This window comes from Grampus griseus (assembly GCF_964374135.1).
Source record: "Grampus griseus genome assembly, chromosome: 11".
Classification (NCBI taxonomy): domain Eukaryota; kingdom Metazoa; phylum Chordata; class Mammalia; order Artiodactyla; family Delphinidae; genus Grampus; species Grampus griseus.
The window spans coordinates 99,401,287-99,417,964 of record NC_139005.1 but is presented as its reverse complement, the minus strand read 5'-3'; the positions used below and the strand labels follow the sequence as shown (position 1 = coordinate 99,417,964).

General features: G+C 57.3%; 1 protein-coding gene across 1 annotated transcript in view; it reads left to right on the top strand.

Annotated features, from left to right (window-relative positions):
- CELSR1 (cadherin EGF LAG seven-pass G-type receptor 1) overlaps positions 1-16,678 on the top strand; it is a gene marked incomplete at its 5' end in the record, with an annotated part of 146,642 nt that overhangs the window by 90,898 nt on the left and 39,066 nt on the right. Inside the window, 4 exons of the mRNA XM_082666424.1 lie at positions 11,593-11,750; positions 12,844-13,007; positions 13,441-13,566; positions 15,992-16,158. Coding sequence (XP_082522550.1) covers positions 11,593-11,750; positions 12,844-13,007; positions 13,441-13,566; positions 15,992-16,158 — 615 coding nt within the window. The remainder of the gene's footprint in view (positions 1-11,592; positions 11,751-12,843; positions 13,008-13,440; positions 13,567-15,991; positions 16,159-16,678) is intronic.

Genomic DNA, 16,678 nt, shown 5'->3' with positions numbered 1-16,678 from the left:
CTTTGCTTAGAAAATCATTTGATTTAAAGAATGTAGGGCGGTACACCTGTCAAACGGTAACGCAGGTGTCCTGAGGCGAGCTCAGGGAGGACAGAAACCTCCCGTGGAGCAGAAGGGCAAAAGCTCGCTTGATCTTGATTTTCAGTGTGAATACAGACCGTGAAAGCGGGGCCTCACGATCGTTTTAAGCAGAAGGTGTCAGAAAAGTTACCACGGGGATAACTGGCTTGTGGCGGCCGAGCGTCCATAGCGACGTCGCTTTTTGATCCTTCGACGTCGGCTCTTCCTATCATTGTGAAGCAGAATTCACCAAGCGTCGGATAACTAAATAAATAAAAATAAAGAATGCACAAGATAAGGAGGCTAAACTGTTTTAAAGCGTAGGTGAGCGTTTGCCAAGTCCGTCAAGCCTTTGTGATGGAGGAGGTACCCAGGCAGGCTGATTACCGTCCCCGCGTCTGCAGCAGGGTCTGCTTAGCCTTGCTCCTCCGCCGACGGGGGTGCCAGCATGGACGTGTTGCAGATGAGTCTGTGGGATGCCCCGCACGTGCTCATTTCCTACTGGGCAGGTTCACCCATTCAAGTTCAAGTCCCCAGTCTGGGGTGTGAATCGTTTTGTTTCTCCCTGGCTGCGTTTCCTGCTTCCTTGGCCAGTTTCTCGGGATGGGAAATGGCTTCTGTTGTGTCTGGGCCCATGGGTCGTCCAACATCAATGCTCCCATAACCGTAGTGGGAGCCCAGCCCATGGTCCCCAAGGGGATGGGGTGCCCGCCTACTGGTGGCCCAGGGAGCTGGGACGGTCGCCTGCTTCCTTTCCAAACACGGCCCCGTCAGATGGCAGTCACCTGCTATGGAAACAGAATTACTCCCCGGGACGCACACAGCCCCACCCTGGGCCCCTGCTCCACGCCTGTTACGGAAAGTCTCCTGCAGCCTGGGGCACCACCGACTTCACGGCGGCTCCCTGTCTGGTGGCCATGCTCCCCCACCTGCCATCCGTGTCACACCCAGGGTGCCCAGCTCACCCCCTCTCACTGGCCTCCAACACTCTGCCATGAGGTGCTGCCCCCCGCGCCTACCGCCTTCCCCGGGACCAGCACGTTACCGCGAGGTCCTCACGTCCGCCCTGGGAGGGGGACACGGAGGGACAGGGCCAGGGCTGGATGGAGCTGTGGGCGGGCAGCTGTCCCCCGCTGGTGCCCTCCTGCTGTGACCGTCCCTCTCCCCTACCTTTCCAGCCTTTCCAGCCTCGTCCGTGCTTCCTCCCCACCAACTCGGCAAACCCCCTCCACTTCCACCTTCATCACAGATGGATTCTCAGCGGGGCAGCCTCGAGGCCTGCAGACGGGGCTGGGGCTGGGGAGGCTGGTCAGAAAGGGGATGGAGGCGAGTGGGAGGTCCTGCGGGTCTGTAGGGAGAAGCTGAGGGTCTGGGGGTCTTTGCCGCTGTCCAGAGTCTGGGGACAGAGAGGAGCCTCTTAGGGGCCCAGCAGGAGCAGGCGGGGTGTGCACGCACACAAAGGAGTGAGTACTGGTGAGTGTGCACGTTTCTTTTTTCTTCTTCTTTTTTTATATTTATTTATTTATTTGGTTGTGCCGGGTCTTAGTTGTGGCAGGTGGGCTCCTTAGTTGTGGCACACTGGCTCCTTAGTTGCGGCACATGGGCTCCTTAGTTGTGGCATGTGAACTCTTAGTTGTGACACATGGGCTCCTTAGTTGTGGCATGTGAACTCTTAGTTGCCACATACATATGGGATCTAGTTCCCTGCCTGGGGCTCGAACCCGGGCCCCCTGCATTGAGAGTGTGGAGTCTTAACCACTTCACCACCAGGGAAGTCCCTGTGCACGTTTCTTGAAAGCCTTTCTCCCTTTGTCCGAGGAGGTTTTCTGAAAAGATGTCCTGTGACCCGTGAACCCTCGTAGCCCAGAGTGACTTTGTCATTGCTGAAGTCCCTGTCCTTCCTCTCCCAGGACTGTGTGGGCTGAGCCCAGAGGGTCCAGCTCTGTGACCCCAGGAGCCATTTGCAGGCGCCAGTCCCCGAGGCAAGCGGAGTACCCCAGGGGCAGCTGCTCGGGTGCCCCTCCCCCATCTCTGGTCCAGCTGGGAGTAGCCGATGGTCAGATTCATAGGCCCTACGAGTGCAGGGACGTGAGCTTCTCACGGGCTGCCTAAGCGTCTCCCACTTTGTGCCAAGGAGCTTCTTGTCCACAGAGCCCCCCAAAGAAGGCACGTGTTACCCCAGCTTTCCAAGAAGGTGCTGTTAAAACTGAAAGAACCCCATCTTGAGCCCTTCATCTGGCATTGGAGAAGACTCCCTCCACGCAAATCTGCATAAACTCCTGGGTTCCAGAAAACCTGGGGAGCCTGCCTGGCCAGGTGGCCAGAGACAGGGGACCTGACACCGACGGCCAGCCCAGCAGGGGCAGCAGCTGAGGGGCTCCTGGCTCCCTTTCACTGACTCCAGAGCTTTGTCTGGTGAGGGGCCGGGCCCAGTGAGGGGCTTGCACCTTGGCTCATGGGTCTTTTCCAGAGCAAAAGTCATCCCCCCAGAGATCACTGGGGCCGTTAGGAGATGCTTATTTATACACTGTGCGGAGCACAGTGGATCTCCGCCTCCCAGCCCTCAGTTCCTCCATGTCTGAGCCTGTCATGCGACCATCAGAAAAGCACCTCCTTTGACCTGTGGCCACAGTTGTCAGGACTTGGGTAACCTCCCTGCCTGAGGACCAGCAGGCTCTGCTGTGATTTGTTTTAAAGTGACCAGTTGGTTCTGACCCTTGTTAAAACTATTTTCTTTTTAACGCTCCCCAAATAAAAAGAGTCCGTCCCCACAGGCCAGTATTTTCTTGGATAACTGAACACATGGAGGACTCAGAGCTGCGGGTGGCTCTGTGTTTGAGCCCTGGAGAAGGAGCTGAGGCTGCCACGAAGAGGCAGTGACGCGCTGGCTGCTAATTGCTCCTTTGTTCTTTACAGATGTAAAAGAAACTGTATATTTTTAATGTAGGAAAATAGGACAGCAAAAATACAGGGAGAATAGCCATTTGCGTGTATTTTGGCTTTCTTCCTGTCTTTCTTAGCAGCAACACGGCAGCAGCAAACTTCATGGAATGTTCCCGTCACACACGTCTGTATGCATTTAACCCCACAAGGGAGGTGCCGTTTTTCCTCCACATTACAGCTGAATCTGGCGCGGAGGGGCGGGGGGGAGTCGTGTGACTTTCCTAAGTGGGGTCGGGATGTGACCTTTTGACCTTTGGGAGGTGATGCTCCTTGGAGGCTGTGGACACTGCTGTCCCCCGTCCCCTGCCAGCCTTAGGCCCTCACCCGCATTGGTGTGACAGCCAGCCCAGCAGCAGGGACTCTGCAAAGGGGCTCAGGTCCACTCTCAGATGACCCTGGAGGTGGGAGCTGTGAACTGAGCCGCTCTCTAGGAGAGGCTGCCCGGCTCAGCAGTGCGTCCCCTGCCCCAGGGCACCGGCAGGGGGGGAGTGAGGAGCACCTGCCCCCTCAGCCAGGAATGTCTGCCCTCCCCGGGGGCCCGTAAGTGGCCCACCTGGTGGCCCGGTCAGGCTTGCATGCAGCAGTTTGCTGCCCACACCCTAAGGGGTTGCTGTGTCCCTCCTAGGATGTAGGTGTCCCATGTCTTAAAGGAAAAAGGTCAAGAAGGCCTGGGCTGAAGTCTTAATGTTAAACTCAAGAAATAAATCTGTTTACAGCTTAATCTGGGGGAACTCTGGGTTTCTCCTGTCAATTTCATTGACTGAACATGGTGGAATGACTTCTTTTTTAAAAGACTTTATTGAAGTATAGTTGATTTACAATGTTGTGTTTAATTTCTGCCATACAGCAAAGTGATTCAGTTATACACATATATTCTTTTTCATATTTTTTCCGTTATGGTTTATCCCAGGACATTGAATATCGTTTTCCCTGTGCTAAACAGGAGGCCCTTGTTGTCCATCCGTTCTATATATAATAGTTTGCACCTGCTAACCCCGAACTCCCAGTGCATCCCTCCCCCAACCCCCTCCCCCTTGGCAACCACAAGTCTATTCTTATGTCTGTGAGTCTGTTTCTGTTTCACAGATAGGTTCATTTGTGTCATATTTTAGATTCCACATATAAGTGATATCATATGGTGTTTGTTTTTGCCTGACTCACTTCTCTTAGTATGGTAATCTCTAGGTCCATCCATGTTGCTGCAAATGGCATTATTTCATTCTTTTTCATGACTGAGTAGTATTCCATTGTATATACATATCACATCTTCTTTATCCATTTTTCTGTTGATGGACATTTAGGTTGTTTCCATGTCTTGGCTATTGTGAATAGTGCTGCTATGAACATAGGGGCACATGTATCTTTTTGAATTATAGTTTTGTCCGGATATATGCCCAGGAGTGGGATTGCTGGGATCATATGGTAATTCTATTTTTAGTTTTCTGAGGACCCTCCATACTTTTCTCCATAGTGGCTGCACCAACTTACATTCCCACCAACAGTGTAGGAGGGTTCCCTTTTCTCCACACCCTCTCTAGCATTTGCTATTTGTAGACTCTTTAATGATGGCCATTCTGACCAGTGTGAGGTGGTACCTCACTGTAGTTTTGATTTGCATTTCTCTAATGATCAGTGATGTTGAGCATCTTTTCATGTGCCTCTTGGCCATCTGTATGTCTTCTTTGGAGAAATGTCTGTTTAGGTCTTCTGCCCATTTTCCGATTGGGTTGCTTGTTTTTTGCTATTGAGTTGTATGAGCTGTCTGTATATTTTGGAAATTAAGCTCTTGTCAGTCTCATCGTTTGCAAGTATTTTTTCCCGTGGAATGACTTTTTTTTTTCCCATTTATTTTATTTATTTATTTTTGGCTGTGTTGGGTCTTCGTTGCTGTGTGTGGGCTTTCTCTAGTTGTGGCGAGCAGGGGCTACTCTTTGTTGCGGTGTGCGGGCTTCTCACTGCAGTGCCTTCTCTTGCTGCAGAGCACGGGCTCTGGGCGCGTGGGCTTCAATAGTTGTGGCACGCGGGCTCAGTAGTTGTGGCTCACGGGCTCTAGAGCGCAGGCTCAGTAGTTGTGGCGCACGGGCTTCGTTGCTCCGCAGCGTGTGGGATCTTCCTGGACCAGGGCTCGAACCCATGTCCCCTGCATTGGCAGGCGGCTTCTTAACCACTGCGCCACCAGGGAAGCCGTGGAATGACTTCTTGATGCTGCTGAAGAGGCCCCAACCCCCCATGGAAATTGCAGGCAAGGGGATGAACCACTTCCCGGCCCTGGGCGGCTTGCCGCAGCTCCACACCGAGGGGCAGTCCGGTTCCCGTTGGACAAGCCATTTTGTCCATATGGAGACTTCAAGTCCTGTGCCGACTTCCAAAGCTGTCTGGCAGTTCCACTGCCCTGGAGGAGCCGGACTGGTCAGTGTAGCCTTTGCAGCGTGGCAGATCGGGGTGCAGGTAAACCCGATGTGGGTGGGCGGCGCCCATTCCTCGTGCCGTGCCGTGCTGTCCCGGGGCCTGGGATTCCGCGTGAGTGGGATCCTCGCTGCAGACGCTTCATTCGGGGGGAGCGGGGCAAGTTGAGACGTAGGTGCCCCCGGAACAGTCAGAAGGGGCGAGGGGTTGGCAGTTGGTTGGAGTGTCAGGAAAAATCTGCCACGTCCCTTAATCTGTCTTTCCTACATTCCTTCTCTGCTCCTTGCCTGGGTGGCATGGGGGGTGAATCCCTTCCCATAAGAGATGTGGACTTGGGCTTCCCTGGTGGCGCAGTGGTTGAGAGTCCGCCTGCCGATGCAGGGGACACGGGTTCGTGCCCCGGTCCGGGAAGATCCCACATGCCGCGGAGCGGCTGGGCCCGTGAGCCATGGCCGCTAAGCCTGCGCGTCCGGAGCCTGTGCTCCGCAACGGGAGAGGCCACGACAGTGAGAGGCTCGCGTACCGCCAAAAAAAAAAAAAAAAGAAGAAGAAATAGAGATGTGGACTTAAATCTGTTGCCTCGAGGCGTCCGAAGCACCTGGCGGAGGCTGGTCAGCGGCGGGGGTTCTGGAAGCCGGGGTCTGAGAGAGGCTGCAACCTGCCTGGGGAGCCGGAGGGGATTCACCCCTGAATGTTACAGGCGGGGAAGCTGAGGGTCAGAGTGTCCACTAGACCATCCTGTCACCTGCCCACAAGTGGGAGCACCATGGGCCCCCGGGGACGCAGTACCTTGATCTGCTGTTTGAGTTCCAGCAAAGTCCTTGTGGGAGGCTCCTTGGGAATTTGGTTTGGACCTTGGAAGCCTGTGTGTCTGGATGTCTTTTCCTCTTATCTCTTAGCTTCAGAGAGACACCACGCCTGCTTCGGAGGAGGGTCTCATCACCTCTGTGCCAGGACCAGCGGGGTGTCTCACCCGCATTTCTTGGTGCGGCTGCCGGCCCATGGGCTGCCTTCAGCTAGCCCACCCGGCGGGTCCGAACCTCACGGTACGCGTTCAGGGCTGCCTTTGGACTCTGTGACATTCCTCAAGCCCAGCCATCTGTGAATTCTTTGATACGAATGTTGGTTAATCATTTCTGACACAGAGTGTGAATCCGTTTTGTTCCCAAGACTTGCCCCTCCTGGTGTCTGGTTTCGAGGCCCCCCTACGCCTCCTTCCCCTGCATCCAGCATTTGAAACTGAACCCCCATCCGCCTCCCCCATGAGGAATTCTCTGCAGCAGGTTAAAAAGCTGTAGAAACGTGAGCGCTTCGTAAGGACCAAGCGCTTTTGTGCTCACAGACAATCCCCACGGGCTGCCCTGGAGCCTCTAACTGGAAACGCCGGGAGAGGGGCTGCGCCGGGAGAAGAAATAAGCTGGAGGGAAATAAAAAGGGCCGGCCCGCAAGTGATGACTTTGGGCGGATTCGCCGAGAGCCAGGAGCCCAGATCTGCACAGATTTGCAAAGAAAGCTTGTGTTTTGGTTCCCCCGAAGCACACACGGGGTCCTTCAGGGTTTTTCTCAGGTGGCGGCAGGGATGGGCATGGCGGGTGTGTCCTCGGTGGCCCCGATTCCGCCCGCCCCGTGGCAGGTTCTGTTCAGGGCAGCCTGTGCACGTGGAGCGGTGTCAGCGGCACCACCTGCGGGCCCTGCCGGCTGGCCTGTGCCTCCATTTCTTGGATCCTGTGCCGGCTTTGCTCGGCCCCTGGGTGTCCACGCCCGGCTGCTACAGGGCGGGGCTGGGGGTGAGCGGGGGCAGGGGTCCCCCGGCCGGGATGGGGAGGCACAGGGACTCGGGCTTTCGCCCGTCCTGTGCCCAGTGCCCCTCTAACTCGAGAATTGAGACGATCCTCATATAACTGCCATGTGGCCCCCTTATTCCCGGGCTATCTTCTTCTTTTGTGCAAACTTAAAAACTCATCTTAGAAATATGAAGGGGCCGTTCATTCTGTCTTGCTTTTTATTCTTCGTTCCTCCCCACCCACGCCCACAGAGCCTCACGGGCCTTCGTACGCGGGCCCCTCACTGCTGTGGCCTCTCCCGTCGCGGAGCGCAGGCTCCAGACGCGCAGGCTCAGCGGCCGTGGCTCACGGGCCCAGCCGCTCCGTGGCATGTGGGATCCTCCCGGACCGGGGCACGAACCCGCGTCCCCTGCATCGGCAGGCGGACTCTCAACCACTGCGCCACCAGGGAAGCCCTCCCTTCCCTCTTGCAGACACGCGGGGTGGGCGTGCGGACCTGAGCCGCGCATCGTCCACATCTCCCGATTCTCCTGATTCCTTTCCCGCCCGGCCTTCGTCCCACCTGCCGGCCATGCAGCTATGCTTTGTCTTCCCTCATCCGAAACGGATGAGCTGAACCCAGATCAAACACGCCTGCTGGGGTCTTCGTCCCCGCCCCCATCGAGTCAGGCTGGCCGTGTCATCACACGCACACCTCCCGACCCTGACGGAGAACATTCACTGCTCTTTTTGCCTGTTTGTACTTGTGAGCCTTGACAGGAAGGCAATGGGACGTAGTTTATCCCCATTTTACAGATAAAAACGGGGAAGGAGTTTCTCAAATGTCCAGGTAGAAAGTGGCCGGGGGAATTGTGAACGGTGGATGCCCATCCAATTTTTATTATTATTATTATTATTGAGGTGAAATTCACATAAAATTAACCACGTAAAATGAAGAATTTAGTGCTTTCACAGCATCGTGCAACCAACCACCTCTGTCTTTTGATCGATCTGAGATTCTTTCATCACCCTCAATGGATCTCTGTACCCGTTAGCAGCCCCTCCCAATTCCCCCGCCACCCGAGCCCCTGGAAATCACTCATCTGCTTTCTGTCTGTGTATTTGCCTGCTCTGGGCACGTTATATAAATTGGACGATACAACGTGTGCCCTTTTGTGACGGGCTTCTTTCACGTGGCACGATGTTTTGGAGGTTCCTCCACATTGTAGAAATAACCAGTATCTCATTCTTTTTTGTGGCTGAATAATAATCTATTCCATTGAATGGATTTACCACATTCTGTTCACCCCTTCATTTGTTGATGGACTTTTGGGTGGTTTTCCCTTTTAGCTACGGTGACTAGTGCTACTATGAACATTTTTTGAACAAGTTTTTGAGCCCCTGTGTTCAGTTCTCGGGGTCTATTCCTGGGAGTGGGGTCCTGGGTCATGTGGTGAGGACCCCCATCCGTGTATCCTGGGTCACCTGCAGCACTGTTTCCTGTTACCTACGGCCTTTGCCCGTGCTCCCTTCTTGTTCTCTTGGTGATCCTGACCACACGTGGACAGTTGGCATGTGGTTAAGCTCGTTCTGGGGCAGCGTGAGCAGGGGTGGGGCGGCAGGGTGCTCTGCGGAGCCAGAAACCGGCGCTCGGACGTCGTTCCTTCTCCCCAGTACCTCCCTGTGTGTCTCTCCTGCTGGGACTTTTGGTTCTCACTCTAAGAATGCTTGGTTCTGTGGTCCAAAGGGCCGTCTCTTTTGGCCCAATGGCTGGTGGGTCTGGGAGCAGGAATCAGGAAGCAGGCGTTGGGCGACGTTTGTTTTCCCGAAAGTCACACTTGCTGCTTTGATGCAGTAACGCCAGACTCTGAAATCCGTCTTACCAGGGGGCTGTCTCAAGTCAGTAAGTGCTGCTCTAAATACAAATGCTGATTTTTTTTTCTCTTTTGCCTCCAATTTTCCTCGCTCCTTCTGCTTGGATCCCGTGGCTCTGAGTGGCTCTGAGCTGTTGATTAGGAGGAACCGTTGACAACGACTGCAGTTGTGTAAACAGCAGCTTCGTGTCAGTAGAGCCTCCCAAGTATAAATGCTGTTTACGTCCTTCCTCTGGGAGGCTCACACCCATCCCCAAAAACGTAAATGATAAGTTGTAAAGATCATACGGGGCTCGCGCAGCTCAGGGACGGTTCTTTCGCCCGGATCTCACCTAATACTTAAGTATCCCATAATGAGCACTTGGACGTGCTCTCTAATGCGGCTGCTATTACAGAGGGAGCAAACAGATTATTTCTTACACGTACCTAACTGTTGCTTAACCAGAGGTGAAATCTTTAAGGATATAGCTTGGCCGACCTTGCGATCTCATCAACTGACGGAAAAGAAAATGGAAAGGATTATCCATGAGCTGGAATGTCAGGAGGCAGGGTAGGATTTACCTGAGAAGGGTTTGAGGGAGACTCCTGTGTCTGATGTTGATGTCACCCTCCAAGTCCCTGTAACACAGAGAGGATGGGTATTCTAACATTAAATCCTTATCCTGTACACAGAGAGACTGAGGTATAGTGATAGCCTTGTCCAGGTCAGATGGTTGGCCAAGGGGAGCAGAAGGCCCAGCTGGGGTTGCCAGGTACAGTGGTGCGGGCTGTGCGCTGCACAACTCCAGGGCACGCCGCCAGGGTGAGTGAGGCCTCCTGAAGTCACACAACTTGGCTTCCTGGCTGAGCTCCCGTTACCAAAAGCTCCACGTCCTGCTTTTCAGCCCAGGGTCCTCAATCAAGTGGATACTTCCTTGTTCCTATTGAAAAACTGATGGTTTGGAATGAATTGTGCAGTTGTTATTTCCCTGTCTAAAGACCTTGAGGATGATTTAATTAAATTGCCTGTTTTTACAACTCCCCGTTTCCAATATTGTTATAAAGAAGTATCAAATTGCATCAAGCTATAAACTCGACCTGACCCCAGAGCCGTCACGTGGCGGCACTAGGCCCTTGTTTGTATGGGTGGTGGGATGGCCCTGCTGGGACTGGGAGAAGGTGTTCTCTCCGTGGGGAGGAAGGGGGCCACTGCGTGTTGGGTGCGGGTGGCCCTTCACGTGCACCATCCGAGTTCACCAACAGGCCACCTCACAGAATGCAGGTCTTGTTATCCAGGTCGTACAGATGGGGCAGGAAGTTCAGGGGCCTGAGCCCGAGCCTGCCCTCTGCACGTCTGGAACGTTGAGCCTACCCCACGTGACGTGGCCGGCGGGAACAGGCTCCACCTCCACTGCTAGAAGGGGTCTGAGGGCCGTCTGGGCGGATGTGCTCGGTCTTCTCAAAGGGCAGCCAGGAGACTAGAGAGGGATGCCCGCGACACGCGGGCTGCCTGGGGAGAGGGGCTCGACCCCTGGATGCGAACCACAGCCTCCTTAAGAGGGGAGCCTGCTTCTTCCAGCAGTGGGCACGCTGCACCCGGTGTCCCTGATCCCAGAGGGATTCTCGTAACCAGCCCTGGGCAGGGAGACTGAGTGCGTGAGAACCGCAGGGACATCTGGCGGGCGTAGGGGGGAAGCTGGGGGGCGAAGGGGGGCTTGGTCTGGGGGCAGAAAGGGTGGTCGACCTCGGGCCAGCAAAAGGGACTGGAGGGTCATCCCAGGGTGAGGAAGGGCGTGAGCCCAGGAGTGAGTGACTGTGAGTACCGGGGGTCGCCAGCTTCCTGGCCCAGTTGGGGGGCACCATGCCGGGTGGGGGAGGCAGGGGGCTGTCTGCAGGCCGGGCAGTCTGCACCCCAGGAGCACAGAGCGGGCAGGAACCTGGTGAGGAGGTGCGTGGACATGGTCCGGCCAGTGCCTGGACTCACAGGCAGGATCAGGTATTCAGAAGGAGGGGTCCTGGGGCTTTGGTGTCGGCTGCTGTAACAATACACAAACTGGGGGGCTTGAAACAGTAGAAATGTATTCTCTCCCAGTTCTGAAATGAAGGTGTCTGCAGGGCTGCGCTCCCCGAGGGCTCTAGGGAAGGATCCTTCGCGTCTCGTGCAGATGCTGGGGGCGCTGGCATCCTTGGCTGTGACAGCATCACTCCAGCCTCTGCCTCAGTTGTCCCACGATGTCTCCCTGTGTCTCTGTCTCTGTGTCTTTCTTATAAGGACACCAGTCACGTTGGATTAGGGTCCATCCTACTGCGATATGCCTTCATCCTAAACAATTACATCTGCAAGACGCCTATTTCCAAATAAGGTCACATTCTGAGGTTCTGGGAAGGACGTAAATTTGGGGGGGCTCACTGTTAATCCAGTACAGCTGGTTTGGGGACTCATTCAACGCGAGGCCAGGGGGCCTCTCACCCTCCACGGGTCGGGGGGCGTGTGCAGGGGCTGGGGAATCAGTCGGGGACGCTGGTGGGAGAACACGCTGACGGCTCCGTGCTTTCTCTTCCCACAGCCCAACATCGGCCGCCTGGGCCTGCCCCACGGGCCGTCTGGGGAGAAGGTGGCCGTGGTGACCGTGGACGACTGTGACACGGCCGTGGCCGTGCGCTTTGGCAACGTCGTTGGGAACTACAGCTGTGCCGCTCGGGGCACTCAGAGTGGCTCTAAAAAGTGAGTGTCCCGGGAGACGGGCCCTGGTGCCCACCCCCCATGGCCACTGCTCCAGAAGGGGTCGCCCAGGTCAGGACCCCGACACAGGGCACTCTGGACCCAGTGCTCTGGCAGCCCCAATCTGGGCTGGAGTCACAGTCCCTCCCCTTCCCTCCAACACATTAGAACCTTCTAGAATAAGTCCCCTTAGAATCATCTGTCAAAGTAGTGGCCAGGCCATCCCCAGGGTTGTGACGGCCGGCTTGCTGACCCCAGAAGCCATCCCCAGCCCTGTCTCCACAGGATCCCTGACTTTGTTCCAGTGCGGGCTGGTCCCTGTGATTCAGTGTTCAGTCAGTAATTCCCTCCGTTAGATCAGAGTGGCCATGTCACCATGTGGATCTGGAGGTCCCCAGGACCCGTCCTAACTCAGGTCAGGGAAATGCTGACGTGGAAGTTTATAATGCCCGCTTCAAATCTCAGATCAAATGTTCATGCTGGACTCATGCCTAATTGTGTTTTGGTGGGATGTTTAATAAGCTTAGGAGAACCTGGTCTGCAGTTCAAAGAACCTGGCCTACCAGTTAGAAGAACCTGGTCTATCCTGAGCATCTGGTGTGAAATACACCTTTGCCATCGGATTCCCCGCAGCTGTGATGCAGGTGGGATGCGTCCATCTTACTGATGGGACAGCTGTGCCCTGGAGCGGTTCAGCTCCTTGCCCAAGGCCATGCCAATGCTCCTGCAGAACCAGGGTTCTAGTTTGCTGTGACCGCCCCTCAAGGCCAGTAGAGGCCAGAGGAAGGTGGCGTCCTGTTGGGGTGTGGACTGGCCCGGCCAGCAATCAGGACTCGGGCGGTCACCCCAACCCCCCAGTTGGTCAGGATCTGACACAAGGGACAGAGAGGCTGCGAGCCGGTGGTGGCACCGGAAATAGGATCTGACACGTGTGTTTGGGCCTGTTGGCCGCCTGCTTCCCTGGCCCCTGCACCCGTTGGATTATTGACGGTCAGGATGACGAGCGTGCCCTGCGGCAGAGGCCCCTGGGACGTTACAGCAGCATCGGGGCTGCTCTTGCCGTCCGGCCATCCAGAGGTTGGTGTCGCCTCCACAGGTCCCTGGATCTGACAGGCCCCCTGCTCCTGGGGGGCGTCCCCAACCTGCCCGAAGACTTCCCGGTGCAGAACCGGCAGTTTGTGGGCTGCATGCGGAACCTGTCCATTGACGGCAGGAACGTGGACATGGCCAGCTTCATCGCCAACAATGGCACCAGGGCGGGTACGGCAGGACGGTCGGGGAATCGTGGGGCTGCGGCGGCCACGCGGGAGGGGCCCCCTCCACATCCTGCTGCTCTTGGGTCTGGGGTCCTGCAGTGTTGGAGCGGTGGTGAAGCTGTGGGCGGGCCTGCCGCTGACCCGGACACGCAACCCCAGGGTCTTGAACCGGTCACCAGACGATCCCACGAGCCAGAGGGTGGGATGGCCTAGGGACCCATGGTCTCCGGACATGGGCACTGCATTCCATGCCGTGTCGGGTCTTAGGTTCTGACAGCCCCAGAGAGTCCCAGGCCTGCCCGCCTTGCCTCCGGCTGTGTCCCCAGGGGGTGTTTCCCCAGCATGTGGGTCAGTGCTAGGAAACAGGGGCAGTCCCCCTGCGTCACGCTCCGCTCCTGTTTCCCACTCTGAGACGACGCCATGCCCTCTGTTTCCAGGCTGCGCTGCTCAGAGGAACTTCTGCGATGGGACCTGGTGTCAGAACGGGGGCACCTGTGTCAGCGGCTGGAACACGTACCTGTGTGAGTGCCCGCTCCGCTTCGGCGGGAAGAACTGCGAGCAAGGTGAGGGCCTGGGGCAGTGGGTGCTGGGTGCCCGGGGCCGCCAGCCTCTGGTGGCACGTGTGTCCCCAGGCCTGGGTCCTGGTGGGGAGCGGGCTGGTGGGGGCACCATGGTGGGTGATGTTAGAGCAGAGGCTGGGGGTCCTGGACGGGTCTGCAGGGCACAGCCCCTCGTCTGAGCAGGGCCAGTGTGAGGTTGGGAGTCCATGAGGGTCAGAGAAGCGAGGTGGGGCCTGGCGGGGCCTCCCGGTGGCTGTGTGCCTCCTCACGGGCACCCTGAGGCCCGAAGGGCCAGTTCCCCGGGGCCAGCACCCCCATGCCCCTTCTCGGCATCCCAGGGGCTCCTCCAGCTGCCTGCTTCCCCGCTGGACCGCGTTGTGGGCATCAAAGCCTGGGCCTCTCCCCCGACCCCACCCCTGTAGTTGTAGATACCGGCAGGTTTTAAACAATTCATTCATTCATTTTGAAGCAGGATAGTGTTAAATAACTGTCATCATTTAAAAATCACTGATGCGCTTTAAGGTAAACCAAAAGGGGGAGACTGAGGCCAGATAAGCTGGGGTGAGCTCCCCGGATCCACCGTGGAGATGCCCGGAGCTCATTAGCGAGTCAACGGGCAGGAGAAGTCCTGCCTGGAGCCGCTCACTGGCCTGCAACCCACGGCCTCTCCTTGGAAGTCAGACGCTCCTCCCCTCGGCCCGTGTGCCCCACAGGATGGGCTGGGGGGTCCGAGTGTGACTTTTTCGGGGGGTGGGGGCCACAGCTTTCCCGAGATTCTCTAAGGAGTCATTGAAGCAGAAATAGGTGGAACCTGTGACAGAGTGTTCTGGAGGAGAGCAAAGTTCCTTCCATCAGTGCAGGTGAAAGGGGTGGAGCCAGCGGGCAGCTTACCTGTGCTGGGCGGTCCACCTGCCCAGGGCTGTTAGTGATGGAGCTGAGACACGTGACGTGGAATTGGATTACATCCCCAGTCCTTGCTCGGGACGCAGTTACCAGCCAGGGCCCGCTTTTTCGATTTTGTATTTTTAAATATGTATTTATTTATTTGTCTGCGTCAGCTCTTGTTGAGAGCACACAGGATCTTCGTTGCCGTGTGCTGGGTCTTTCATTTGTGGCATGCGGAATCTTTAGTTGCAGCATGTGGGATCTAGTTTCCTGACCAGGGATCGAACCTGGGCCCCCTGCATTGGGAGTGCAGAGTCTTAGCCACTGGACCACCAGGGAAGTCCCAGGGCCCGACTCTTTGTGACACAAAGCACTGGGCACCTTTCAAGGCCCCGAAGGTCTATTTTCCGGGCAGCAGGTGGGCTGGGCTTGTGGACAGGTTAGGCCCAGCCCCGGCTGATCACCGTGTGCGGGAAGCTCAGGTCACAGGGAGGGGCAGAGGCCCGGGTGGACACAGCGCCGGCGGGGCCGTCCACGCCCATGGAGTTCCTGTTATGGAGGCCGAGAGTCCGGCTACGGCTGTGCCAGAGAAAACAGCTGCCGGGGTTTGGGTTCGTAAGAGCAGGAAACAGATGCCGGTGCTCACGGGGCTGAGTCGCCCCCAAAGGTGGTCCCCACCTGGCAGGCCCTGTGCTGTTCAACACCCGTGGTGATAACTGTGCCGTCCCTCGTGGAGGAATTGGGGTGAGATTCCGGGCTGGGCCAGGTGTCTGTCCCTCCCCGATGCCTGTGATACGCGGGGCTCTGGAGGCAAAGTGATGAAGGTGGTTTGACTCAGCGTCATCCTGCCTACGGGTCTGTCTGGCGTCCACAGTTTTTCCAAGTGTGACAGATTGGATGAGGCTGCTGGTACCCCAGTGCCACCTCCCTGGTCCCCCCCAAACCATCTGGGAGCCCTCGGCTGGCCCGCAGCCTTCCCCTCTCTGTGCCCGTCACCAGGAGCGGAGGCACAGTGGCCTGTGTGCCTCAGGCTGGGAAATCCACCCCAGACACCGGCTGAGGGCGGTCAGCCTGCAGGGTTGAGGTCTGTGCGCAGGGTTCACTGCAGGCTCACGCGGTCCCACCAGGAGGCCACCCTCCGTACGACCCCTGGGCTCCCAACCTGGCAGGTGTGGGGCGGGACAGATAGGCCAGGCGCACAGGGCCCCTCCACTGGGCCCGGGGGTCCTGGGCTGTCCCGCTCTGCCTGAGAGCCCCTTACTGTACGCTGGCCGAGGTTGAGAACCCCCAGGCCTCAGCCTGACTGCTCAGGAAGGTGGCCAGCGTCCCTGGTGGGGGTGGGCTTTTGCAGAGCCCACGGCTCCTGGGCTCAGAGGACTAGTGCTGTACAAACGGAAGTCTGAGACCGGCCTTTGAGTCAGAATGAGAAAGGCCCAGGGTTTCTTCCCTCCCCCTCCTTGGGGGCCTGTCCCATCCCCTACAGCTAAAAAGGATTCTCAGAGGCCCATCTGATTTGGGGAGGTCCCCATGTCTGTGTCCACAGTCATGCCCCACCCCCAGCGCTTCAGCGGGGAGAGCGTCGTGTCCTGGAGCGACCTGGACATCACCATCTCCGTGCCCTGGTACCTGGGGCTCATGTTCCGGACCAGGAAGGAGGATGGTGTGCTGATGGAGGCCACGGCGGGCGTGTCTTCCAGGCTCCATCTCCAGGTGAGTGAGGTCCATGTCCGGCACCTGCAGGGCGGGTGTGCACCTGAGTGACGCAGCCAGAGGCTCACGTAGCTCCGCCCCGAAGCCTAGCCTTCCCGATGCGTGCGCGGGGAGCCTGGTGTCTTCTGTCTCCCCACACCCGCTGCTGGTCCCCCGTGTGAAGGACGGGGAGGTGACCACCTCAATGCCTGGCAACAGAGATGTGAGGATGGGGCCCCAGGGAGGCCTGACTAACCCTGCCTGGTGGGGGCTGGGGGCTCAGAGCCCAGGTGGGACCCCCATCTCTTCTCGAACCTGTCCCTCACCCCTCACCTGCCCCCTCACCCCTCACCTGTCCCTCACCCCTCACCTGCCCCCTCACCCCTCACCTGTCCCCTCACCCCTCACCTGCCCCCTCACCCCTCACCTGTCCCCTCACCCCTCACCTGCCCCTCACCTGCCCCCTCACCCCTCACCTGTCCCCTCACCCGCCCCCTTATCCCTCACCTGTCCCCTAACCCCTCACCTGCCCCTCACCTGC